General features: G+C 45.4%; 1 protein-coding gene across 2 annotated transcripts in view; it reads right to left on the bottom strand.

Moving 5' to 3' along the window:
• LOC142575518 (uncharacterized) overlaps positions 1–20,008 on the bottom strand; it is a 72,676-nt gene that overhangs the window by 32,490 nt on the left and 20,178 nt on the right. For both annotated transcript variants that reach the window (XM_075684934.1, XM_075684933.1), the window contains exons 4-6: positions 18,672–18,730; positions 17,495–17,556; positions 12,300–12,388 (exon numbers count right to left, since the gene is read on the bottom strand). In XM_075684934.1, the coding sequence (XP_075541049.1) occupies positions 12,300–12,388; positions 17,495–17,556; positions 18,672–18,730 (210 nt within the window). The remainder of the gene's footprint in view (positions 1–12,299; positions 12,389–17,494; positions 17,557–18,671; positions 18,731–20,008) is intronic.

The following is a 20,008-nucleotide window of genomic DNA, read 5'->3' on the forward strand; positions in this document are numbered from 1 at the left end:
CGATCTGCTAAACAAAATAATATCGGACTTTACGTGCCAAAACCACGATCTGATTATGAGGCACGCCGTAGTGTGGGACTCCGGAAAAAAAATTTTTACTTGTGTTTATTGTGGACCGAATGATGTGGTTTCACTCACTCACTCACTCACTCACTCACTCACTCACTCACTCACTCACTCACTCACTCACTCACTCACTCACTCACTCACTCACTCACTCACTCACTCACTCACTCACTCACTCACTCACTCACTCACTCACTCACTCACTCACTCACTCACTCACCAGCGTTCTTTAACGTGCTCGTAAATCAAAGGACCCGCAGGTGTTTTTGCATTTCACCACCATCAAAATGCAGCCGCCGGGGCACGAATACGTGTACTAACCATCCGTCCCACGACATGGCTAAACGCACGACAGCGCCACAGTTCCCTATAGTAATTTTTGCAGGAGTATCTACGGGCTGCCGCTTAGAGTGTTGCGAGCGGTGTACATAATATTGCGCAAATAAAAGGAACGTATCAACGGTACGCTACGGCTGGACCGGTAGTGCGCTGACGATCAAATTTCTCGCAAATGTGCACTTTGTCTCGCAGAAATAGAAACGCCAGTTTTACATAACTTTTCGCTAAACCACCGGCACATTCGTGCACCGATTTTACACATAGGCAACATTTTTTTCCGTTAGGTAAGTTTAATATCGTGTTTGAGGAATAACTTGTATGTTCCGTACACAATACATTCGAAGTGGGTGACGTGCGCAACGACGCCCTAAAAGGATTACGATTTCACTGCGACCGAACGGTGGTGCCGTCTGCTACGGCTACGGCTCAAACATAATGTTCACTGCATCCCTGGCAGGTGGCGCTACCGTTCCGATGAACGCGCATGTTTTGAGTGGTGTAGGATTTATTGCGTACGAAATTGCGGAGGGGGGGAGGGGGGAGCGGCTTGTATTCGCAAAAGGCTCTCATGCCAGCATTGTTCGCACGAGCAAATTCCAGCCAATCCTGACGATGTACATACTATGAGAGAAGGTGGCAAGTCAACGGGAAAAAAGCACATGTGACCGCAAAGCTTTGAGAATTCGGCCGCTTGTAAATAACGTCCACAAATGTGATGAGCTCAGTGTAGAATTGCTACTTCTGTGCAGATATCTGAGCGTCAGCAAGCGAGTAGCCTACATAGCAGTAAAAGTGATGCATACGTGTTGCTCCGGCCGCTTCATGGAATTATAATTGTCGCATTTGCGCGCCATATTTTGCTTGTTCTGCGCAGAGAGAGAAAAAAAATTATTATTTTTAAATGACGCTTCGAGAATTATTTGTGGGAAACGGCTGAAGGAAAGATAAATCAAGATAAGTATGGCTCAATGTGAAAGCGTCACGCGCGAAACTCCATAGCGAGTTGAGGACGTTCAGCAACTACGAGAAATCAAGGAGGACGCTACGAGGGAATTATTTCTTTTTTTTTCGTTCTTTAAGTGACGAACCAGTGGCGTGTCGTATGTGATTATAGGTCGACGTGGAACGGTCACCTATGGCGTCACTGTCCGCTTCACCGAGAAATCGTGTGTTGGCATTTTTGCGCAGAATAGCCACTCACGACTCATTATTCATTACTTACTTGGCAAACTTACTGCTGAGCTCAAAAATGTATTAATCATGGGCGGTGTGAATTTTAACTTATTTGATTCCTCTAGCTATACTAACCTTGAGTATATGACTTGTATTCATAGCTATGGGTTTCAATCGCTATTATCTGTACCAACGCGCCCTGCTCATTTTGGATAGCAGTCATTAATTGATCGCAGCCGGACAAACTTTGATGACATCGCTCGCGCAGGCTTGATAGAGAGTGGTATAACCGATCGCTTTCCCGTATATTCTTATATTTTGAAAATCCCATCATTCATAGCGGCGTATCACGTCAGAGGCCTCTTTTTAATACGTATGAATACTTTAAGCTCATTAAACATGCAGATTGGTCAAGTATATATGCTACGAATGATCCTGAGGAGGCGTTAGTCAGGTTCTACGACGTTATTTATTCAGCATTCGAGCACTACATCGAATCATGTAACAGATGCTACTTTGCCCCGCGCTGCCCTTGGTTGCCCAATTTACTCATACGATCTCTTCGCAAGAAAGATAACTTATATCGTCAACTATTCAAGAAAGCTTAAAATTGCGGTATAAAAGATACTCCAACACTTCAGCCTTGCTTTTAAAGAATGCTGAATAAAAGTATTACGAATATGAAATTCAATTTTGTAAAAATGATTTAAACAGAAAATGGCAGCTCCCAAACAAATTTTTCAATTCTACCAACTCACGCAGCAAAGTGACGTCTGTTCGTGTTAACAACGCTACCCTCATCACTTCCAGTGATGTAGCCAATGCTTTTAACGACCACTTTTCTTCTAGTTTCACCGCTTCTCCCGCCTTCCTGCTATGCACCTCAGTTTACTCGTACTTCCCAATCGTCCTTTTTTTTTTGTTTTCCTACTTGTGCCTCCGAGGTTTGTTCGGTTATTTGTGGACTAAACGCTACCGGTCCTCGGTTAGACAAGGTTCGCTCAAAACATATTAAATTTGGAAGATGTCTCGTTGCCCCCGTTCTAAGCCTCATGTTTACACACGCTTTCAAAACTGGTGTCTTCACTGAAAAACTTAAGTTAGCAAAAGTAGTGCCTGTTTTTAAGAAAGGTGATCCATTTAACATCGAAATTATAGGCCCATATCCGTGACTCCTTTCCTGAATAAAATCTTGGACAAACTAATCGAAGTAAGGCTATCTTAACTTTTCTTTAAAATTTAGCGTGCTCTCTTTATGTCCGTTTGGATATAAGGATGGTCTGTCCACTGACACAGCAATTTCATGTTTCATAGAAAAAATTAGATCTTTCATTGATAATGGCAACATCGCAGGAACTATTTTTACTCACTTTTCAAAATCATTTGACAGCATTGACCATTCAATGTATTATGGAATAAGAGGTCCTGTATTAACACTATTACAAAGCTTTCTTAATAGGTTTCATGCCGTCTCTCACAACATCTATATGTCTAGTCCTACCCGTATTATGAGACATGTTCCACAAGAATCGATTTTAGGTCTCCTATTATTTTTGATATATATGAATGACTTACCCCTATACCTTAACTTTTCTTCCTGTTTATTCTGTGCTGATGGTACGACTATTGTTTCTCATCATTTTGATTCTGCGGCTCTCGTATCTAATCTTCAAGCTGACTTAACCTCTCTGGAAGAATGGTGCAACTCTAATAGACTCCAGATTAATCCGTCCAAAGCTTGTTTCCTACTTTTTCATGCACCCAACAAAAATCTAACTATTCCCTGCCTCTATGTCAACTATGTAGCCATTCCTTTAAGAGATCATACACCATTTATAGGAGTTATAGTTGACACCCATTTGAAGTTTCACCGATATAATCAATTCCATTTGTAAAAAGATTTCTTGTGGAATTAAGGCTTTGTTAAAATAAAAAAGATTGCTTGAGGCATAAACACTGTTAAAGCGCTGTATTACGCTTTCATAAACGGTCATCTAAGTTATTATAATACATCATGGAATAATTAATATTGAGTTTACATTTGCCCTCTGAAGGTACTACGAAAGCAAGCCAAGCGACTTATTACTTCCGCTATTCGACTGACGCCACCACGTCATATTTTCGTCCAGCTTAACATACTACAAAACTCTGAGCTATATATTTACAGTATGTGTGTTTTCTTTTTTTTAGGTTTTCATCGCATGCTCATAATCGACGTTTTCCTCCCGTCATGTCATCTAATCCTAACAGATCTAGGTTTGCGGTCCATAATGACCTTTTGCTGCCTAAAATACATACTAATTATGGAAAAATGAGCATTGTTTTCTCATCCATTTCTTTATGGAACTCACTCAAACTGAAAGAACTAATGTCTACGTATTTAGGCGGAAGCTAAAAATGTTTTTATTCAATGTGTAACTGTTGCGTTCCGCTAACTTAGTTAACTCTGTGTGTTACATGATTTTCCACATTATCACTTAAACATTTTACGCTGTCTTTTATCAAAGCACCATTCTTAAATTGTTTTTATTATTGTATCTTCGCTTTATCAGTTCTCTAATGCATTAACATAAGAGGTCCCGCCTGCGGTTTGTAACCTTAGGACGTCCTTCTGCATATTTGCCTGTACTGTATATATGCTCTTGTTTTACAACTAATAAAGATTGAGATTCAGATAGAGATTGAGACTTATCAATGAGATTAACAATGGCAGGTGGCACCACTGGTCATTTCAGTGAGACGTCGTGCATGATTATTTGATACAACATGGGCGACTCGTGCTCCTGGGCTTATCATTAGGCAAAATGCACCGCACGCGCTTTATCTGTGCCCAATTTGAAAACAATCGATATAGACCTGTTTGCACCCGTTTCTTTCCCTTTAACTCACTGCATTCAGCCCTAGTCACCTCACAGAATATTGTCAACAACATTACAACGGCGTCGTCACGTTTGTGTTGTGTCGCAAAATGACCAATTATGGTTATCCACGACCACGATAACCAGTCCTGGTCGGAATGAAGAACCATGGAATGTCTCATTAGATCGATAACCCGACAGAACACATTCGATCGATAAGGGCTGTGCTTCAGTTCTAGTCAGCATTGTAGACAGTGTTACGATGACAACTAAAAAAAACACCTTCTAGCCAAAGCCATGGAATGCATCTGGATCGAACTGTCTGGAAGACGTCTCTGCGACGTGAAGCCAGCTCGCACCGACAGGAAAAAAAGTTACTTTGCGTGTGGGAACCAAGGAAAACACGACGTCGCTTACATTAAGCGCTTAAGAAAGCATGACTACGTTCTCCTGTGGCCAGACAAACTTTCCCATCCGAGCATTTCCAATCTTCCTGCTCAGCCGCCATCTTGTCGTTTGGACATCCAAGTAGCCAACGTCACTTTTTTTTTCACTTCATTACTGTCTTCGCGAAGCTGTCTTCCTTTACCGGCTTCGTCAGAATTGGAGCGAGACTTGAGGTGTTACAGTGAACTCGCCATTACAGCGTCAGGGGAGGGGGAGTGGGGTGGCGTGACCTGGCCGCACCACTTCGTGAATGCTCAAAAAACTCGTCCTGCCATCACCACTTAGTCGAGCAATGCATGACCAAAAGGAGAGCGGATCAGTCATTAGTCTCACATACAGTCTGGCAACTCGAAGGAAATCGCACCAAGACAATCGCAGCAGAGCACACCTGGAGCAGGGTTTGGGTACGGGCTAGTTGGCATTCCATTGCAAACATCACTTCCGCGCGTACACAGACAGAGGGACCAAAAGAACGACGAAGACAAGCGCTCACTTCCTAATCCCTTTTATTTTGAGTAACACACATATAACCAAGACACCAAGACAACCCCAGTGCACCAACCGGCTTGAGTATGCATTCAAAATTCAAAGGAACCATGACCGCCTCTTTGAGATGAACGAGCGCGCATGTCCGACCTCAGAAAAGCTAGTTTCAGTTTCAGTTTATTATTATTCTTTAAATGCGATGAAGGGGTAAGAGACAATATACACACGAGGGCCCCAAAAGTTAAAGACGCCAATGGGACCCTCTTTATCTGTTAATGCATTTGACGGCTTACTTACCGAGTCACCTTCAGCGATCGCGGCTGCTTCAATGATAAGTCTAGTGTTTTCGTTAGGATGCCTAGCTAAGATACTGTTTTTTTTTTCGAGCAGCGGAATACAGCCGCATTGTGCGCAATGGACACCTAGAAACCCTTCCCGCCCTTTGCGCCCTTTACTGCAATGTTCTTGCAATCTAACATTTAGATAACTACCTGTCTGTCCAATATAAGACCGACCGCATTTCAGGGATATCTTGTAAACTACACCTTTCGAACAATCTGTATACTTTCTTTTGTGATTGATGCTGCAAGACCTACGTTCCTTAGCAGCAGGATTAGTTCTAACGCAAAGCTGTGCAAGTTTTCTAGGTGCAGAGAAAACAACATCGATACGTGCTCTTTGTCCTATTTTCTTAAGTTTGTGAGAGATCTCATAAACGTACGGGATAACAGCTGTTTTGTTTCTTCGATCATGCACTTGAGGCTCAGTGCTGTGAGGATCAGTGCTTAACCTACTTCGCAACTTCTCCGAGACTGAGACAAGAAGGTTGCTAGGGTACCCTGTCGCCCTTTCCATTTCCATTCCATTATGGATTGCCCGAGTTTCTGCGACAACCTGTGCCAGCATAAAAAAGAGAAAGAACATCTGTTAACGTACTTTGCGCGCATTCCTTCTTCTAGATTTTACTTCTACTTAGTTATTTCCCTACACTTCTAATCATATCATGGCGTTTAATACCAATTAGGCTACTCTCATTTTATTGTATACGTAATTCAATGGCACGCATTATTCTTTAGCAAGTATTCTATAATTATGTTTCATTTCTGTTATATATTATTAGGAGTTAAGTGCATCGAAGATTCCCATATTTATGGACTCCCGCGCTGCCCTTAGCAGATTACCGCGCAGTCAGATTGATTGCCCAGTTGTGCACAGCATTACTGACTCTGGAAACAAAATTTCACGACGTGGGACATCTCTTTGCACAATGGATGCCTTCACACGTAGGAATCGCCGGAAGTGAAGAGGCTGGTCAGCTGGCTTCAACTTGCGTCCATAACTGTGCGTGCACTGAAATTATGTGCAAGCCTTATCACGCTCGTCTGCTGATTCGCCGCCACCTACTCATGCGGAATCCAGACCAGCGTGTCGCAAATGAAACGTTCCCGCCCCGCGTTCGAGTTCGAGGCTTGCCTCGTCGCGTTAGAGTACAACTACACAAGCTAAGTGTTGGATGTGTGAACGTGTGCGGACGTTTACAGAAACAAGGACGTGTAATCAGTCCATCGTGTACGTCTTGAAGTTGCTGCGAGACACTTAAGCACCCGATATTTGAGTGTCCCGCTTTCAGTGCGCAACACAGATCGCTAGTGAGGCACTATCACCTCCTTGGCCTGCGGCGTATGAGACTCGACGTATGGCTGTACTCCAGTGGTTGTGCGTCTCGACGTGAGCAGGCTCATTGCGCTCTGTTCGCTTTTCTAGAATTAACTAACTTAGGTTCACGTTTTTAGCTCAGACACTATTTCTTCTATTTAACATTCTGCAGTAGCGTGACCTGCAGTGAGCGGCCCTACTGTGTGTGACCTGTACTGTGTGTTCTACTTTATTCTTTTAGATCTGTCATATTGCTCTTTCTTCCACTTCTTCCTATCTTCCATTCCTATGTTTCTCTCAACTCCTTTCTGAAGAGTAGGCAGGCCTTGTGCCCCTGGCGATGGCAGTTGCCAGCCTGCTCCTCGCTTTCCTTTCCCTGTCAAATGTGTATATGTTTTCAAAACAAATAACATGAATAATAAATAAAGTATTTAATTTTGCGTCTCATCTTGCTGATACGGTATTGTAACCTTCCACCTTACTCAATGCCCTGAACTGACACATAAATAAATAAATAAATAAATAAATATTAATGAAATATTAATGAATGAATTAGGTTGAGTACAAGGAGATTTATTATTATGGTCAAACGAGCCAGAATATTTTGCTTCAGAAACGCTGCCCCCTGTTTTCTTTCTTATTTTAACTAAGCATCTACGAAATAAACCGCATTAACGCACACACCAATACACCAGTAGCGGTAACCATGGTAACTGGCGAAGTAACCGAGCTCTGTCTCACTTTACTCAAACAGTGGAGGCCGTTGGGGTGGAAGGAGAGCATTGCAACGGCAGCAACAGCAGCAGCAGTAGCGAGGGAGTGGAATTTAAAATAGCACGCGCGCGTAATCTAGGCCAGGCGACAGGGGAGAGTAGAAAAACGAAAAAAAAAAAATAATCGAGGCACTTTATTAGTCTTGCCGGCTTCATTTGCTCCCGCACAGGGTCAACTGTCACGGGCTTTCTAAACTGCCAACGCTCGCAGGGAGCGAAGCAGTGCCGCCATTAAGTTACGCAAAACCAGGGAAAAAGAAATCAAATTGAAGGAGTGCACAAAGAGACAGAGAGAGAGAGCGAAGTCTACGAATCCGCCAATGCTCGAACTTCGAGAAAAGGAAAACAAGAAAAGAAATAGAAATGATAAAAAAATAAAGGACGAGTATAAATGTAGAAAATAGAACGCAGGAAAATCGTGACTCCAGTCGGGCGCCATGCAGTCCAAATAAAAGTTAGAGGAGAGTGAGAAAAATGCCGAAATAGAGAGAGAGAGAGAGAGAGAGAGAGAGAGACAGAGAGAGAGAGAGAGGAGAAGTAAATACAGCTAGAAAGCCACGCGAGAACGGCTGACGGTTCAATCTGGTGCAGGGCGTCGCATTGCAAAGACAGTCGGGAGAGGACAAACCGCCTCGACGGACTCCCGCCGACGAGACTGCCAGAAGGGAAAGGTTGGAGCGAGCCGAGAAATAAACGAAATACATAGAAACAAAGGGGGCGAGAATCTGCAATGGGCGTAGTTGCGGTGGCGACAACTCCCGGCGGCGGCGGCGGCGGGAGAAAATAGGAGCCCCCGGCCAACGCACGGCATGCCAATCAGGAGAATCGCCCAACATTTTCGTGCTTGCTTCGCGTCATTCTCCCTAGAATCTACATAGCGCAACACAACTTGCGAACGCGCATGACAATCAGATGCGTTGTGCTTCGCTTTGCTGTTTTCAGAGTTTATTTTCCGTTCTACTGCTCTCACAGTTCCAGGGAGGCCCAGATAGTATGGAGGAATGGGCTCGTCACATTGAATGAGACTTTGTACCTTCTGCTCTTCTTAGTTTCGTTATTACTTTGGTTTCGTTTCTTTCTGTTTACACCTGCAGCTGGCGTCGAGGTCTACTTCAGTCGGTTTCTTTCCAGAAAGCACGAACGCAACGTATACTACATCTCTCGGTTGCAATCTGGCGTAAGAGAGGTTGGAATGTGTCGGCTTCGCGACCCGAACCTGAATACAAAGTCCACTGGGCCTTCACCTCTCTGGCAGGGGGCGCGCTATTTGCTTAGAAAAACAATATCCTAAATAACATGGAATGCAGTAAAAAAAAAAAGGACGCAGTTCATAAAGAAGCTAGCGTTGACCGGCCACCTGGCTCCGCTTACAAGAAACATGCTCAACGGCGCCCTCCGGCGCCATTTCACAAACGACAAGCTGCTCTTTCTTTTTTCTTTCTTTCTTCATCCTTCATATTCTTTGGGAAGAAGATCGGGGAAGGAAGGAGAGGGGGGTGAGGGCGATTGGGAGGGGACACGTGTTACTCCGGTCACGCTTTAACGGCTTTGACGCCTCAGTCTTTGCTCTGTGTCTACAGTTAGCTGGATTGCTTAACATGTGCGTTTTGCAAGCGATGTTAAGTCCGCGTTGCTACTAACCGACTTCCACAGTAGCTGCCGTTCAAAAGAACCTTGTTCGAGGTGCGTTTAGTTTCTTAGAACGTGGGTTATAACGTAAGAAGCGGTACGCCTACGCGACTCGATATTTTCTGCGCACGCACGAGTCAAAAGCTGGCTTCTAGACGGACGGCTACTTTCACGCCAACTTTCGTCCGCGAGGTAGGGCACACGAGACTTCCTTTGTGCTGTGACGTTTTGCTGTTGGCTAATCAGAGATTATGCAACGAAAGTTGGTTGGTCTCCACTTTGGATAAGTTACGAAGCAACAACAAAAGAACACCTGTGTAAATCCACATACTAGACATTTATAATCTTCGCGCAGTACTCTTAGAACGCCGTACCTCATGCTAAAAAAAAAGTATTATTTCGTGAGGGGAACTGTCTGGGATTACGACATCCCATTGCAACATAGGTAGGCTTCACTGGCTTAATACCGACAAGTTACGTAAAAGTCCTCAGACTGTTATAATTGTGCATGACGCATACACTAAGCTGCTTAAAATGCCTTTCTACGCACGGATTCGCTTTTACGCCCGTGGTAAGTAACAAAAGTGCAGCTGTTCGTAAAAGGGCAAACATACTGTTGCGCATACGTTTGTGCCAGGGAAGGCACAACAGACAGACAGACTGTCATTCATCAAACGGAACAGTTTGCAGTCTACGCTGTCAGCGCAGGTTTAAGTTAGTTACAGTTTGTGTGTAGCTATGTGCCGTGGCGTTGATGCCTTTGTCTGCGAAACTGCGTGACTCTATGTGGTGCTCTCGTACTCTTTTCTGTGCTTTCCTCTCGTGTGCTTGGCGAACTGTGCAAGCCTTTGGAAGTTATTTCACCCTTTTCTGCGAATTCCTCTCACTACTGTGCGAGAAGCTAGTACGTGTTTTCGTCCTGTTTCTGTTGTTGTCCTACGCGCTCTCTTGCGCTTTACCTCAAGTCACTGGAGGGATCGCTCTTAGGTTTGCGTCAATGTTTCTAAAGACTTCTTACGTTTTGCTTTTCTGTTCGCTTTGGGACAAGAATTAGGTGGTACGGCGGACGCGTTCTAACAGGTTTGTTAGATTAATACCCCTCTCCCGTACCCTGCACCCCTCAGTCGTAAATGCAGTAGGAAAAAGCTGAAAAAGGACATGAGGCGTTTGCTCTAACGAATAATGCTAAAGTCGACGGGAGGTATATAGCGAGACAACCATGTCCGCCCTGGCTGTCTCGACATAGTTAAAGAAATCACGTTGAAAGGCGTTCTTACAAGTTGCTAAGCTACGAATGGACAATCGAGCAGTGGTTGTTGTAGAGCTGCTAGTCGGTTTGGAAATCAAGAAAATAGCAACACTGAAGCAAGTAGATACCAAGAAAGACAACGGAATTGTAGCTGTTTTTCCTGTGTCTTTTTATTTGAAAGAAACCCTGTTTCTTAGCACCGCCACCGCCGCCACCACAATCATCATCATCATCATCATCATCATCATCATCATCATCATCATCGTCGTCGTCGTCGTCGTCGTCGTCGTCGTCGTCGTCGTCGTCGTTGTTGTTGTAAAACCATCAAAAACATTTAAAAAAGCGTTCAGTTGGAACATTCCGAATACACAGGGAAAAAGTCGACTTCGTGTTTCTTGGTGGTTCTTTGTGCTTCGCGACAAGTGTGACCCTTCAATCAGCAAGCCGTAGAGTTACAGGTTGTGTCGCGGAACTAGAACCAAGCTTTAGAAATAGAGCGCTACGCCTTAGACAATGAGACCAACGGTACAATGATCGCAGTCGGCTGGAGTTACTCAAAGTATTTCTGAACGGCGATTAGTTCGCCATTTAGTTAACTTTAATTACTCGAAATCTAAAACATCTGTTTTCGGGCATACATCGCATTCATCAAGTTGTATAGCCTGCTCAGAAACTACGAACAAAGTTACTTCTATGACCGCATTTCTTACGTGGTTCTTTTTTTTTTTGCATATCGAAAAAGCCCGCGATATGTGTAAACAAATTACGCAACTGGGCTTGTGCGCATCTGGATAGAAGCGCCCAAAAGAAAAGAATATAAGAGAAAGAAAAAAATGCGAGTGTGTTTGCATCCATAAATCAGCGCCCGCCTATCTCATTATTTAGGAGCGTGGCCGGCGTCTATCTTCGCAACGAATGTGCTTATACATGTATGCGGCACACCGTTGCCGATCGCTATTTTTCTTTTGAATACGCATGCGGCCTTCTCGTAACCGAGAATAAACGCAATACTGCCGAGCGACTGGCTGCTAGAGGCAATTTGCGTCGTGTATTTAAAAAAAATTAAATTATGCGGTTTTACGTGCCAAAACCACTTTCTGATTATGAGGCACGCCGTAGTGGAGGACTCCGGAAATTTCGACCACCTGGGGTTCTTTAACGTGCACCTAAATCTAAGTACACGGGTGTTTTCGCATTTCGCCCCCATCGAAACGCGGCCGCCCTGGCCGGGATTCGATCCCGCTACCTCCGTGCTCGGCAGCCCAACACCATAGCCACTGAGCAACCACGGCGGGTGCGTCGTGTACTCAAGCTTGGGAAAAACAATTTTATGTGCCACGTAATGAGCAACAGAAAGGAGTATCGGGAGTTTTTACATGTTGTTCTACAATTTTTCTCATTCGCACTTTTCATCTCATTATAATATTCGAGAATTGGGCAGTTGATTAAGGGTAACTATGTAGTTTTGCAGAATGCAATAAAAAAAATATGAGTATGTCCAAGCGGTGGCAAACTACGTTAACTTGGTTCTGTCCAGCTACGTGGCATTTGCATATTCTCAAGCTTTGGCCCAGGTTACGCGAGACACCCGGCATATATATCTATATATATACACACACTCACCTCGACCAGGAGTAGTCGTACCATCGCTGCACCCTCCTCTGCATTTGGTGAGGGACCTTGTGGTGTCTCATGTACAGCTTGGCACCGTCCTGCGGGCAGACAGAGGATGGCGACGCGAATTCGTGAGACGCCTGTGAGAAGTTGGCACCGCGCTACAGCAAGCCGCACGTCGCTGCTTTTATGACGCTAGTAGAAGCTACAATGGCAGCTTGGTCTTGTTGGTTTTCCATCCTGTTAACACCAGGCTAGGAGAAGCGCTGCATGTCAGTGTCTCGCAGTATACGTAGCTTCCGTCTGCTTCACAGCGATGCTAAGATGATGTTTCTTTTTTTTTTTTTGCGTACGTTAAAATCCACGCCAACTAAACAAAAGACTTTGACGAGAGGTCTGTTCTCGCGTTCCTCGTTTCCCTCCTTGCTGAGCCTCTTATTCACCGAATGCCATGCGAGGAGGCCTTCAGCTTTTTCTTCATCATACTTTTTTTCTTTTAATGCGAGGTTTCTTTCTTCTTCCGAGGCTGACGCTGTACGATTGATGTCCGAATATGCTTGGTGTAATATTGCGAGTAATACCTTGCTGGCTATCACCGTTACTGTTTTCTCACTTTCTAAGAAACGGCGAAGCTTTTCTCTTCTTTTTTTTTCGTTATGCAGAATTACCAAGTAGTAAGGATTCAGTTACCGACGGACAAAGAAGACAAGAGATGACTTCTAATGACGCTGCCGCGCCACGCAAACCATGCTCCCAATGCGAAGGCTGCCGCGATTTTCCTCCAGGATCCGGTGAAATGCCAGCGAGTCGCCCTACTTAGCGACAGCGTGGCATGGCAAAAGCTAAATTCTGTGATTTGATCCTGGAAGGTCTTTCTGTTTAACTAACATATCTGGGCGCATCGCCACGTGGTGGATAGTGGGTAAATGGTTGGCGTCTGAGGAAATGCGCCAATATTGTCCTGCCTACAGGTCCAACCGTTTTTATATTATAGCGTGGAACACGATTACACGCATAAACAAACAAAACTGTAAAGTGGATACAACGTGCGTAACTCGCACTGCATCGCACAATCGTGCTGTTACTATTTCACCCAACAACAAACCTTGCTAAAGCACGAGGTCAACCTCCGCGATAGCCTAGCGGCTATGGCGGTGCGCTGCTGAGCTAGAGGTCGCGGGTTCGATCCCGGACGCGGTTACCGCATTCCAATAGCGGAGACATCAAAAGAAAAACGCTCGTTTATTTAGATTTAGGTGCGTGTTGAAGAACTCTAGGCGGTAGAATTTAATGCGGAGTGCTCCGTTACGGCAAAAAAGGAAATTAAATTATGCGGTCTTACGTGCCAAAACCACTTTGTGATTATGATGCACGCAGTAGTGGGGGGCTCCAAAGATTTGGGCCACCTGGGCTTCTTTAGCGTGCTCCTAAATCTAAGTACACGGGTGTTTTCGCATTTCACCCCCATCTGAATGCGGCCGCCGTGGCCGGGATTCGATCCCGCGACCACGTGCTCAGCAGCCCAACACCACAGCCACTAAGCAACCACGGCGGGTTACCGTTACGGCGTGCCGCTTAGTCAGATTTGTGGTTCTGATACGTCAAACAGCAAAATTTGGAAGTCGATCGAAAAAAAGAAAGAAAAAAAAATAGGTCATCCGGGCCAGTCATTGTGCGCCTTTGTCACCAAGCCAAATTTGTGGCGTCATTTATTAAACTTTTCACGGGGAAACGTAGGCGGGCCAAATGTCAGGCTATTACTTTACTTTTATTTTTCAGGCTTCAAGGCAGGCCTTAATCAAAGCTGAATTAATGAAGTCTGTGCTATTGTAAGAGTACGTGGCCATTCTTTCCGCACGCCTGCGCTTTTTCAGACACAATCTTTAATCCCATACGTGGGCTATGCTTTTTTGAACGCCTAACTCTTTTTTTCAAACACAAGCCTCTTAGATTAAAAGTGCTCTCAGTATCGAAAGGCATGGCCGTGTTTCCGGGGATTTGGTCCATTTCTGTTAGTTTGTTTTCATCGATACATCAAAAAAAGAAATGATAACTACCGTAGTTGTGCACCTACTGTGCTTTTTACGATGTGTACAGTTCTCCGCGACACTTACTTATATGCCCTGTTTTCACATGTTTTTTACGATTTTGTACTTTCCGAAGGACTTCTGAGGCATCATGCACCAGACTGCGGTGCATTGGCTTTCCCATTTGCCGTGAAATGCCCCAGTCCAAGGCAGCGTTCTTTTTTTGTCCCCTCAGACATCGAACTAATCTCAACAGACGGGCGGTCCTCGCCATAACAAACAGTCGTTGCTCCGTGCCTTCTTGTTAAGCTTAGTGACCCACGGTCAGGGAAGGAACCACTTAATCAGGAGCAAGTCAGCTATAGCCCAGGCTGTTCCGTTCTCCTCCTCGCCATTTTCTCCCATCATCCCACTTTTCCCTTTCGTCCTTGCTTTCCTCCTCACTCTTTCCCACATCCTGTTTTTCCCTCAACGACAGAAACACGCCGCCGTCGGTGACGGCTGCAATCAGCGGCCCGTAAGCACCGCCGAGATCCCGACGGACTACAAGCTGCCCCCTCTTCCCTCGCCACCCTCACGCCCCCTGGCGGCCGTCGTCGCCGCCGTACTCTCAGCGCGACACACTTCGGGACCTCGTCAACGGACCACTTGGCGCCCAAGGCGCAACGCGCGATTGAAAGGCCCCGGGTCCTCCCGATGTCAGCGTTTATTCAATTGAATGGGCAACGCCACCGGGGAGAAACGCTGACCATTGATGGCGGTCGCTCGTTGGCGGCGCACGGGTCACTGTGCAACGGCAGTGACAGCTTGCACCTGGAATCAGTTCTCCTCCCTCCCACCTCCTCCTTCTCTGCTCCCTCCTACCGATGAATGCCGGGACAGTAAAAAGAAGGAAAATGGAGAAGGGCAAAATCGTGGCTGCGTAGGGCCAGCGCATCGGAGGATGGGGAGCGCCGCTGCTAAACACCGCGAAGTCGTTCCACCAGGGCCGTCCTGTCCCGACGGGCGGTGGGGCTTTATCCGATTTGCTCATCGGAATGCGGTTTGCGTCTCTCCGTGCGTTCTCGCGATGAGGCGCGGTATCTCTTCGGCGTGCCTCTTCAACCGTGCGTAACAGGGAAGCTTCCCCGACGGAGGAAAATGAGGGAAAGTATGTTACGGGCCCTGTGGCCCCTGAAGATCGGTGACTCGTCGCTGTGAGCGCAGTGGTTAGCAGAAAAAAAATAAAAGAACAGAACGACGGCGTCAACGTTCAACTGCATCGCTACGTTGGACACGATTGGAGATTTGCTACGTCTGGCCAAACGACACGATCCTGTCGCTGCAATCAAATAACTGCATAGGCGCGCGCTGGATTCCACTGAATTTTGGGGTAACGCAGTGAAAAAAAAAGTTTGGCCTTGCTTTTCCGCAGTGATTATGACCCGTTTTATATTATTGTACAAAACAAGCCTAAAGCAACTATAGAGTACGAAACGACCAGGAAGTCGGCTATATTGTAGTTTGCTAAACAATGACATAAACTTAAAGAGCCCTGAATGAATCATGGATACAAGCTAAGTTCACGTGATAAACTCTACAGGCAATACAATACAAATAACTCCGAGGATAAAATGGATGACAACCACCGACTCAACTAAGTATTCACCTTGTGCAGCTTTTAGTTTAAGAAGAACGGTGCCGTGTAAGCTTGCTTGGCAGCTATTTGATAACTTACTCCAGTCTGCATGAAGGAATGGGGTTAAACGGTGGCTGGCATGAAAGGTAGTGACAGCATGTGACAGCTCACCAGGAGACTTATTTTCAGTAACAGCACTCCACAGCCAAGCTCTGCCCTTGTTTAGGGGTAAGTACGATTAGTAGATAACGTAGGTCTCTTTCTCATTGTCAACGACATCATTTCTATCCTAAGAGTTTATAGCTGTCAATGAAGCAGCTAACGTAAACTAAACTCCAATGTCAAGGCATCCCATACCTTCACTACAAAGGGGAACGGATACGGCGCTACTTCAGCTAGTCCTTTCAGTTTACAGTTTAGCGTCGCTTAATTTGGAGCTCACTCTCATTCGACATTTGTTCACTGTGCGTTCGCTTCAAAGACTATTTGTATCTGAAGACACTATGCCTAATCATCTTACATATAGCAGTACAACACTAAATACAGGTACCTGTGTCAAGGCCATCATCGTCGTCACCACTGTCACCATCATTGTCATCATCAGCATCATCACATTTATGTCCACTGCAGGACGAATACCTTTTCCAGAGATCTCCAATTACCCCTCTCTTGTGCCACTAGTCCAGGCGGCACACCTGGTCCAGGTGCGCCAAAGAATACTAGATTTAAGTCTATCATGTGAACTCTCAAAACGCCGCTATACTAACTTGCCGGCACACTTCCCACACGGTCTGGGTTCTTCATTTCATCATCGTTTCGCCTCAGTCCCACCCCATACTCTGCACAAGTGAAAATACCCTACGGCAGGACACAGCTGCGCTTATTCCACCGTATGCCTGCTCAATGCTCGCGGCTTACTCTAGGTGAGGGTGTTGTGCCTAGGAGAGACCGTCGGACAAGTTAACATTCTACCATTGGGAAAACTAGAGTGCAGATTCGACGGAACGCGAACAAAGAAGACAGATACACGAGCGCTTGAAAAGCTGTCGGCCGGAGTGGGCATTTAGAGTGGTTGTCACCTGTAGATGAAACTGGCCACACTATTTGTTATACGCCGCACGTCCAAAAACTGTCCCCTTCCATGGAACGGAGTGCTAATACTCCCAGTGCTGCTAAAAGGAGACGAGGACGTTTCGGTCGTAAGGCTAGGAAAAGTGCGTCCAGCCTTACAGCCGGAAAGTTCTCGCCTGCTTCCGGGAGCCGTGCTTTATTACAATGTCACTAATGCCTAGCTACGAATGCTGGGTACACAACAGGTATAACAAAACCCTCTATGAATAGATGGCGGATGTTCGCAAGGAGATAGAAATTCGAAATTATCATCACCGGTGAAAGAAGAGATTTCTCTGGAGCCAACGTTTCCACGAAACATTGGATAAATTCATATGCGACATTGGTGTTGCCGCATACATAAAACAGGCATGTAAAACATGATACTTTATGACAAGCCTTGGTCGAAAAAAAAAAGCATGAGCGGAGAAAAAGAAAGGCAAACTCACCAGCAATCGTTCAAACTCCAGGCGGCTTGCATTTCTGTTTGTAATTACATTGCCTACTTGACCTGCGAGAAGAAAAAAGATATATAGCGAGTGAGGTATCAACAGTGCTCTAAATCTGCACACGAAGTCTTTTTTATGGCAGCGTCACACACACTTACGGGGCGGCACTCAATGGGCTGCAGATGGTCCACAAATGAAAAAATACATTAGACGAACTCAGCAATCACGAGCCTTAGGCAATAATCGGGAGTCTAAATGTGTCGCATTCAGGAATTGTATAAGGAAGGGGCTCTGCGAGCTTAATCCCGTCTAGACGCACGATCAGTCTGGGAAATGTCGTCTAGCGTCTAGTACATGGTGATCCCAACGAGGGGCCTGCGTAGCGAGGACCAACTGGAACCAGCGACTGTACTCCGGGCACTAATCTCCGGGAATGCAATTATTTCTTGTGCACAGTATTCCGATGTGTCGCACTCTTCTTTTTTTTTTTGCATTTCGTGAGTGCCGGTTCACCTATACACACAGGTGCTCACACGCAAGATTCATCAGACTGGGCTTTGCCTGTACCCACATGCTGCCCTGTAATCTGTTAGCACGCTCCGGAACGGACCATTGTTGCGCTTTAGATAAGGGTGTTCTGTAGACAGAGCCATAGGCTATGGTGTAGTGTTAATGGGTGACGGTAACTTAGTATTCTGCCATCGAATACGCGTAGCTCATATGTGGCAAGAAAGAGGCTGTTTTCTTATCCGTAGATGTTTGGCCATCAGCCTTTTTATTCTCTCTGATAAATCTGAAGAATGTTGCGAGCTATACTTCTTGATTGCTGATTGGGGAAGTCTGCTTACAGCGTGAAGCGCACACAGTACGTATTGAATTATAACGTTAATGGCGCGCGTCTGAGCCTTGCACTGCGTGTGTGGGGAGAGGGTGTTAGAGGGCGCGCGCGAGCGGGTGCGTTCGTGTCACAACGAATACGTAACGCGCTTGTTTTAACCAGTGATCGCGAAGTACACCGCATGTAGCGGAGTGAAAGCCCAGTCTCAGTCGCAGTCGTAGAGACAGAAGACTTTGAAATTTAGCTTTCGCACGCAACTATGCCGCTTTGCACACTGTTAGCCAACAAAATAACGAGTAACAACAGCAAGCGACGCGAGTGGAGAGAAACAATACTGACCTACAATTGTTGCAAAAATGAAGACGCCGATGAGATAGCACAAAATAGTGAAAATGTATCTGCAAAGAAATAAAAAGAGAGAGAAACACAGAGGATACGAATTAGAAAGGCGTAAATACCACACCGCACATAATTTTTTCTCAATAAAACCACAGTAAAAATATTTTCTTTCTTTCTTTTTTCTTCTTCAATGAGTAAATCTCACTCAAGCATCATACGAACGATATGAAACAGACAAAAAAAAAGAAACAGCAATATTTTGGCTGCAGCGCGGGAAAGGCAGGGTTGCAAGAACGTAAAACGGTAGTGGCCCTGCACTGTAAAATACTTTGCACCCTTAATATTGTGTACGGGTGTAAATAGGTGTATAAATCACACCCCTACACAAAAGGGTGTAAAGATTTGAGTTATAGACCTATTTACACCCGCATTCACGTTTAAGAGTGTAAATTATTTTACATTGTGCTGCGTGCTTCTATGTTATTGTGCCACTGTCTGAACTGGTCTGCGCCTTGAAGAATGGTCAATCAGTTAGCCCACCAATATGTGCGAGAACGATGTATGAGAGGAAAGGTAGGAAAGAACAGAGCGAGTCAGGCGTTAACCAGAGCAAACGCCCGGTTCGTTCTCCTGTACTAAGAAAACAGAAAGATTCTTAAACGCTGTGTTAAACGCAAGCGTACAGAAAGGGATTGTCCCGACATGCGCGGTGAGTTGCGTAACGGCATTCACGTTCAATCGCGCCATCCCACTGCCTTAGGAAGCACTTACGTTGCAAACGATGTGCCCAAAGTACACCTCACCCGTGAAGCTAGAGGAAAAAACGCCCAGGAAAAAAAAAACCTTTTTTTCTTCTTTTTTTTCTTGAGTGAGTAAATCTCACTCAAGCACAAGACGAACGATTTGGAACAGAAAAAAGAAGCAGCAATATTTTGGCTGCAGCGCGGGAAAGGCAGGGGTGCAAGAACGTGAAACGTTAGTGCCCCTGCACTGTAAGATACCTTGCGCCCTTAAGAGTGTGTACTTTGGCTAGTATCTATGACTCAGTAGACTGTCGTTCTTGCTGCAGCGATCAAATCGGCATACGACAACCGTGGTTCAGAAACGCGAACCGGCATCACGCGAGAAGCAGTAAAATGTCGTGGTCACGGATGAGTACTATACATTGACAGACTGCAGGGACGAAGCTGTATAGCTTTCAAGAGGCGTGCCTCAGGGCTTTATTAAATGTACCCGTTCCAAAACCGAAAACCGTACGCGAAAGACGATATGAGACGTAATGGTTTCATTGCAACGCGTTCATCTCTCTCGCCATGTTGCTTTGGCCATTGATCCGT

Source organism: Dermacentor variabilis, chromosome 3 (assembly GCF_050947875.1).
Source record: "Dermacentor variabilis isolate Ectoservices chromosome 3, ASM5094787v1, whole genome shotgun sequence".
Taxonomy (NCBI): Eukaryota; Metazoa; Arthropoda; class Arachnida; order Ixodida; family Ixodidae; genus Dermacentor; species Dermacentor variabilis.